Source organism: Marmota marmota, unplaced genomic scaffold, assembly GCF_001458135.2.
Source record: "Marmota marmota marmota unplaced genomic scaffold, marMar, whole genome shotgun sequence".
In the NCBI taxonomy this organism is placed as follows: Eukaryota; Metazoa; Chordata; class Mammalia; order Rodentia; family Sciuridae; genus Marmota; species Marmota marmota.
Window position 1 is genome coordinate 60,394,517 of NW_025999977.1, and position 8,360 is coordinate 60,402,876.

Genomic DNA, 8,360 nt, shown 5'->3' on the forward strand with positions numbered 1-8,360 from the left:
GCACCCGCAAAGCCTTTCCTGGTGGCTGCGACTGCGGCCCCAGTCGGTGCCGCGGGCCCAGAGCCCGGGGACCCCGCCCTGCCTTCAGCAGCGACCCCGGGGGGCCAGGCTTCGTGCGCTGGTAAGGAGCTGCTGGTGGCCAGACGTCGGGGGCTTCAGCGCTCGCAGTCAGACCTCAGCTCCCGCTACTCCCTGGCCAAGGCCGAGTTTGACACCTTCTTCCTGTACTGCGGCCTGGATCCCGAGGTGGTAGAGGCTCTTGGGAAGGACAACTTCTCCGCAGGGTCCGATTGTGTCGCCCTCAAGGTGCGTAGCGTAAGTGTGGCCACTTCCGACAGTGGCTTCTCTCGGCACAGCGACGAGGTCAACGATGGGCTGCAGGAGGAGGAGCTCGTAGAGCAGGTGCCCAGCACTACCTCCGTGGTCGAGAGAAATGCCCGCATCATTAAGTGGCTGTACACCTGCAAGAAGGCCAAGGAGACCCCCAGCCAGGGGCCTGCTTGAAGGCCTGCGTCCAAGGACACCAGGACCTCAGGTGCGTGCCCAAAAAGCTTGGGGGACAGTGGCAGGAGTCTGTGTTCAGGTTGCTGAGTAGGACTAAACTGAATGCCGTCCAATTATAACTTTCACTTAAAATAAAGCCCCTATGTTGGTAAGGGCCTAAGAAATGGAGAGGCTCCTGGTGGAATCACTGCAGCCAGACCAAAGGGCCCAGATGCAGGTGCTGGCAGACCAGGGCTGAATTTGATCGCCTGGAAAGGTCACACTGAGTTAGAAGAGAGGAAATCAGAAATATAAAAGATCTTGGGAGCACTTTTACTCCCCTGAATCATCATCCCCTGCTTTGAAAGTAGCCTCAGAGCCCTAGTATGTATGTGCACTGGGACAAACTTGCTGTGGAGCTACTTTAAGTCCTGTGCACCTGCAGCCCAGGTAGGTGCTGCTGTCTCACCTTCCATACCCCTTCCTGAAGGCCTTTACTTTGGTAAGAACTCTCCAAGGGATCTTTGCAGCAGTTTGGCATTGGTTTAGCAAGAAAGATCCTTACTTGGTAAAATTTTATTTAAATTTTTTTGAGGGCTTCTGTTTTTTGAACTGGAGGAATTGGACTAGATTGCATCAGAGTTTAAACTGCTATGATTCTCGGGGCTGGGGATGTGGCTCAAGTGGTAGCGCGCTCGCCTGGCATGCGTGCGGCCGGGGTTCGATCCTCAGCACCACATACAAACAAAGATGTTGTGTCCACCGAGAACTAAAAAATAAATAAATATTAAAAAAAAAAAAAACTGCTATGATTCTAGTAAGTAGTATTCAACATTCCAAACTGTCTTGATTCTGTAGTTTATTTGCCTCTGATGATAAAACAGAATAAATTTATTTCCTTTGAATACCAGTAGTATAGGTCTAACCTTCAGTTCTTCAGCCCGAGGGGCTGACGTGTGTTGATTCTCCATTGTCCTCTCAGTCCCTGTGCCATTTGGGGAATAGCAAAGAGAAGGCCATTTTCAGAGTTTTCTTTGAGAACTAAGGATTTAGACACAGTAACATCTTTTTTTTTTTTTTCCTGTCACCCTTCAATAAGAAACAGCTTGCTATAAATTCTTTTTAAAAAATCATTATTTTGTCTGCCACTCTGATACTAATTGAAAGCACAACATTGGCCTGTGGAATTGTGGAGGGCTGCCGCAGAAATGCTTGCACTCAGTTCTCCTGTATTGAAGACGGGGAAAAACCCAAGAACTTCTACAAGTGGCCTTAGTACAGAGGTGAATCACTGTTTTGTTGAACATGGAGGACATTTTACTCTAAACTCAATCCCGAAAGAATGTAAATAGGCAAGCAAACTTAAAGAAGTAACTTGTACTTTCCATTGAGTTGTTTGGATCTGAAGTGAATGGATGCTGACAGGGACATGGCATGGTGATGCTGTGAGCATCCAGAGCAGGTGCTGTCCTGGGGCATGTGACCAGGCAATGAATGTCCTCAGGGCTTGCCTCTGTGGCCATGTGCCTCCTGTGGTTTTAGTCCAGGCCTTCTTGGTCTGTGAAACAAAGGGAGCAGGCAGATGGTGTCCAGTCTTAGCATTTCATTTCTGCAAATCAATAATTTGTGTATCTATGTTTTGAGATCAAACCCTGAAAAAGGAAAGCAAGCAAGTACTGCTTAATGGACAGTTGTGGAAGCAATTGTGAAGGAATTCTCCAGGCGGCTGCAGGTGGAAGGGGGCTATTTGTGCTGAGGTGACAAGAGGACAATATGAAAACAGAAGCCCCTTGATCCCTCCAGACCCACATCCATCACTGAAGAGAACTTGGATTTAATATGCAAAATAACCTTCCCAAGCCTTTTTAGGCTTGAATATATGAAAAATATAAGAAGTTTAGTTGAGCTGTGAGAACGTGCCCCTGTGCTAAGGGCAGATCATTGAAGCAACTGGAAGAGTGGGGCTGGTGTGGGAAAGCACCCAGGGAGGGTGGATGTAGGACAGAGGTTCACCACTTCCATTACCCACCCTGTTTCTTTCTCCAGCTTCGTCCTGTTTATTGGAAGGAGGAACAAGTCACTTGCTTTCTGAGCTGTTGTTGCGCAAGCAGGGCTGAGGTGTGTTGATTGCCTGTAGCATTTGGGAAATAGTGAAGAGAAGTTATCCTGGCTTCTGCCTAGCACTGGCCATCACCAGCTCAACACTGAACTCACAGATTTGCTCCCCCAGAAGCACAGGCAGGCTGTGCTCCTGGAAAGTACAGTGCTGCCCGGAGGGCTGTGGGCAGAGTGAGCCTCCTCCAGCTCACCGGGCGGCTGACTGCTCAGCACCACAGCCCCCTTCATGCTGCCACCAGGCTTGTTTCCTCTGAGAAGCAGGGTCCAGGGGGCCAAGGCGCCTGAGGCCCACAGCTGGGCTGTGCACAGGGGCTTTGAGGTGGCCCCTGCTTTCTCCACACAAGTGACTCCTCTGGAAGAGTTCCCTGAGCTCTACAAGATGTGTAGCCAGGAGCTGGGCTCTGCCTTTCCTGTAGTTTGCCAGAACACTTGTGCTGCAATTCTCAAAAGACTCATGTTGGGATTTCATGAACAATTTAGAATAATTGAGATGAAAGGTAGGCTTTATAAGTAAATAATTTAAATGTATCTTACACAGAGGTTTCCCCCTTGGCAAACAGAGCTTTATAAATTTTAATAAATATATTCCATCCAGAACAAAAAATTTATACATTCTTGTCACATGGGTAAAAATGTTTGCATGTGAGATTTAAAAATATCAGAACTGAAACATGGCTCATAGAGTCTACATTCTGACCACTGAGGACTATCGAGTAATGGACCATTATACCTGGACACAGGGGCAGTCCTGGTACTCTCAGAGTCTCTGTGTCTCTGAGTACAGTTAATAAGAATTACTCTTTGATTCCCTGGCTCTTAGTTACCTTCTGTTCTTAAACTCATCAAATTGAATACTTCCAAAATTTAGATCTTTCTGATTCTCATCTTTTACATAGAAAAATATAACTTACTGGTTATGTTAGAAACTTCTAGAATAGGAACTTGCCCTTTGGGATAATTACAGATAAACATTGCTTAATATCAAGACAAAAACTTTCAGACCTTACAGACCCCTCCACATTTCTCTTTGATAAAGAAGGATAACCCATAGAAGCCCACTGAGAACCTGTGGGAAGAATTAGATCTTTCATTGGAAAGATACAGGGGTACCCAACACATGGACAGGGGCACCCTGTCTCTGCTTCTTCCTTTGCTCCTATCTAGGAAGCCCTACAGGAGCACAGTGTGGGTGAAAGTGGCTGAGGGCTATAAGGCCATCTTTCTTGTCTCCTGGACAGCACCTTAGAGATGCTGCTCCTTGAAAAGCATGGAGCTGTTTGCCTTCCAGCATGAGAGGGGCCTCCTGCCTTGATCTCTGTTTTGTCCCCCAGGCCTGAGCTTAGGTTAATGTCAGCATGGCCTTGTCAGCATTTAGACCAGTTGTCTTCACTGTACTAGGAGTAGTAGGAGGCACAGAGGACTTTTAGATGTCCAGAAAAAGGCCTGCAGGAACATGGAGATTTGTTCTGACAGAGAACCCAGGTGACAGAAGTCTTATCAACGTATTTTCAACTTTAAAACACAAAAAGGAGATGCTTTGAAATGAAGAGATATCACAAACCCAAGACAGCAGGGCCAGGCTTTGCAGCAAACATTCTTCAGCAGACAGGAGCTAATCATGTTTGTTCTTTTTTTACTACTCAGGAAACAGACCTTCCTGGTGACAAAAGGACCCCTTGATGTTCTGGATGACTTGAAACCCCAGGCCATTTGTGCAGTGTGCCTCAAGGACACATGACTACTGCTTTTCTGGGAATGGAATATCCTGCTGACAAAGCTTGCTGACTGCAGAAGGGTTGGCATGCTGAGGAGGAGGTAGAAAGGTGATGGGAGATTTGCCCAGGGTATCGTTTTTACTGACTTGGTGACAAAGAGATACTACAATGCATTTTTACAATATTTAATTTCTTTTTAAACAAAAAGGAGAAAAGCATGAAATTCAAGCATGAGTGGCATGTTACTTATTCCTTTTGACTGGTTGGTCCAGGTAAAGTTCTGTAACCACCAAGAAGCTTTCTGGTTCAATGCTGTGGCTGACAGCAGACACACTTGGTCTTCAAAGCTTCACTCTGAACTACAAAGCACCACTCACTACCAACTGAATTTTCCCAAACAGCATGACTGATCGTCTTCTTCCATGAGTGAGGAGGCACATTTAGAATCCCTCCAGGACAATAGGGTCAATACCACTCCCTACTGCTAGGTAGTAGCCATGTGGAAAGATGCAGAAGAAGATATACAGAAGCAAAGGTCTTGCTTAGTAAAGAGCTTTATTGTCCCTGGACAGTTTCCTGAGAGTTGGTGAAGATTCTTTTGGTCCTCTTGTCGGGTCTGAAGTGGCATTCCCAAGCAGAATGCAGGCAGTGCCCCCATTCTCATCTGCAGGGGAGAGACATCTGGCCCACACGCACATGACCCCATGAAATAGGAGCTCTTCGTGGCCCAGGCCCTGGTCTAGTGCACACTCCACACACCATGGACTCACCTGGATTTGGCATCGTTCCCTCTGCAGAAAGCATGTTTTACAGGCAGGGATGGGATCTGATATTGGGGAGACTCCGGGATCTGCATGTACATGGGAGCTGCTGGGGCCCTGACTTAACGTGCTCAGGGAAAAGGGGTCACAGATTCGGAACCTTTCAAGGGAATCTTCTGTCCCTGAGAACCAGAAGAGAATTTGTCACCTAGTCAACTCTTTGAAAGCTTACCACATTTTATCAAAATATATCTCTTCAAAAACAAAATTATTCAAGGGAAGATTGTGGGAAGAAATGGATATCTCAATTATAACATTTCATAATAATAACATTTTAATATATTCATGTATTTGCTTAAAAATTGTGACTGTTTTATCGTGAGAGCAGATCTCTGAGTTTCGGTTGCTAGTCTCTGGGCAGTTTCACTTTACTTTGTGTGGCCGTCAGTATATCATTTCTGTTGTAAATTAGTTTCTTCTTGTCTTGTGACTGCAGTGGAGTGCTGGCCACTCTGCAGGGTGCTCAGTCCTGTGGTTTGTTTCCACATGGTTCCAGGGAAGAGTTGAGAAGCAGCGCCTGTTTGAGAACGTGTGCCCTGGTAATTGCTCTGCAGTGCTGCTGTTTTGCTGTTCACTGTATTTCATTTAGTTTAAAGGACATCAAAGGTGAGATCTTTCATATACCCACATCTCTCATTTTCAGATGTCCCACTAATTTTATATGTGAATGCTTTAACTGAACCCTGCATGCCTTTCTGCTGTCAGAACAGAGTGACTGACAGCCGAGGTCACACTCGCCTTTCATAAAATGGATGAAAAATATGAAACCAATTGGTTTCCACTTGAAGCCCCCAACATCTTCCAGAATCATCTTTGCTTTCAGTGGTGGCATGGGAAAGAGAGGAGTTCACTTGAAGTGAATCCTGGAAGCAGATACCAGAGGGGAGGCCTGGGGAGTGGATAGCAGGTGGTGTTAGTGCAGAGGAAGCAACCTGGCTGCCTTACCCCTACAGATGCATTCCTCAGCTGCATGTGCGGGTGTGTGGCTGCAGGGAGACATTCTGTCCTAGCCCTGAATTGCCCCAATTGCTGAGCACCTGAGAGTCCAGCTGCTGCTCCATCTACTTACATTCCACAAGGCTGAGCCACAGGGACTGCTGCAAGAGGCTTTCATTTGTCCATGAAAGAATGTGCATACATATAATGGGATAAAAAGTCAGAAGGGAGACAATGATGGTAGAGCAAAGAAGGTAACTCAACCCCTTCCTCTGTGGTTGCAGACTAGCACTGCCCCAGGTGTGCACGCACTGTTCAGCTCCCTCATTCTACATGCATGCAAGCAGTTACAGCAGGCCATTGGACTCTGCCACGCCCAGTGGTTCAAGGTTCATACTTGCTGCCCATGGTGCCCTAAAACACCATGCCACAGAGTTGCTGGAGATATTTCTAGTAGGTCTTTTCTGCACACACTTGCAGCCAGAGTGCAATATTTTATACTCTGTATTAAAGAAATAAAGTATGTTTTGCATCTCCATCTGTGAGCAAGGTCAAACTTTCCTGAAGGGAGAATGTGCTCATTGTAATCCACAATCCCTCCAGTCTGTGTTTCTGCCTTTCTTCTGGAATGTTGCCTCCTGGGCTACCAGCAGCAGTAGAGGAAGCACCCCAGGCTTGGTCTAGGTGGCCCTTGGGCCACCCGAGATGAGCTGCAGTGAAAGCCACATGAATATTTAGCACTTTGTCTTGCACTGTTTTATCAGTCTTTTGCTTTAAAAAGATTTTATGTTTTACTAATATTACCACTGGAAATCTGGCATAAAAATGAAGGCAATTTTTACCTTTCTCTTGAGCTCTCTCAGGGAGGGCAAGCCCTGCTGTCTTGGGCTTTGTGTGGATTGGCTGGTAGGCAGGCAAGGGAGCCTGTCTGCTCCTGCTGCACTGCCCAAGCCAGATGGGTTTCTTTCCAGCCTTGCAACAGCTATGTCTAATCTATGCCAGCACCCACAGATGGGCCTTCTTAAAGAGAGTAAGTGCCTCAACTCCATGTTTTCTTGAAGAACTCCACCACCCCCATGGCCACCTAATAGCAGTGGTCATACTTTTCAGTTACCTCTTGAAATTTCAAGAAGCAATAGAGTTACACACAGTGGCTAGCTGTTTGAACATTTTGTGTTCACTGATGAATTAGATACATTTACACAATCTTTACATGTTCCAGATTGAATATCAAACAAGTAGGAAATTGCATGTCTCAGCCTGCAGCTTGTAGGCTTGGCCTTGGGAGTAGCAGGGAGCAGCTGCCGGGGACAAGTCACAGAAGCACCAGCAAGTGTGCCGCCTCCCTCATCACCTCTGTATCTGTGCCTCAGACTCTGAGTAACTGATATCATTAGGTTATCTCCTTCAAAATAGTCACTAACATGGGAATGCTCGCTTAAGAGGAAGCTACATTAAGCCATTAATAATGATTCACCTTTGAGTGAAAATAGAATATTAATTTCTTTAGAAATTGAGAATCAACTAGAGGCTCAGACACAGAGAAAACTGGGTTCTGGCTTCAGTAGACCCTATGAGGTGCTCAATTTGAGCTTAAGTAGGACTTTTAATTACATAAGTTCCAGAACAGGAAATTATAAAATTAATTAAACCCAAATCCTTGCTGTTTACCTTGTGGTATCAAAACAATGGTACACCTGAGCAATAGTGACTTTAATCAGGGATGTCACTGAGGGCAATGGAGAATTCACTACATGCATGTGTCAAGGAGCCCAACACTGCACTAGGTATGAGGGTTTCACACAGCTCCCTGCCATCATGGGACTTCAGTTCCAGGGGGACCAGGTATCCAATAAGGAAAGAGATGATGATGGATGGATGGATAAATGAATAATGTTAGATGATGATGGATGGATTGATGATAGATAATGATGTATGGATGATGTTAGATGATGGATGGATGATAGGTTATAAAGGAAGAAAAGATAGACTGATGATGGGTGGATGATAATGGATAGATGATGGATGGATGATAAATGATTGATGATGGGTGGGTGATAGATGGATGATAGATGATGGATGGATGGATAATAGATGATTGATTGATGATGGGTGGATGATAAATGATAATGGATATTGATAGATGATAATAGATGGGTGGGTGTTGATGATGGAAAGAAGACAAATAAAGGGAGGCTGGCAGAGAAGGAAGGGAATAAAGCAGAGTTAGTGAAGCAGCAAGTTGTGCTATGAACCTGATTATGAGTTTATTTTGCCCTTCTACTTC

General features: G+C 45.7%; 1 protein-coding gene across 1 annotated transcript; it reads left to right on the plus strand.

Moving 5' to 3' along the window:
• Positions 1 to 6: 6 nt before the first annotated feature.
• Positions 7 to 7,743, plus strand: Fam110c (family with sequence similarity 110 member C; the record flags this gene model as incomplete). The annotated part of the gene is made up of 2 exons (XM_015479449.2): positions 7 to 535; positions 4,246 to 7,743. A coding segment is annotated over one exon (498 nt), but the record flags the coding sequence as incomplete, so codon positions are not given.
• Between the last annotated feature and the right edge of the window lie 617 nt (positions 7,744 to 8,360).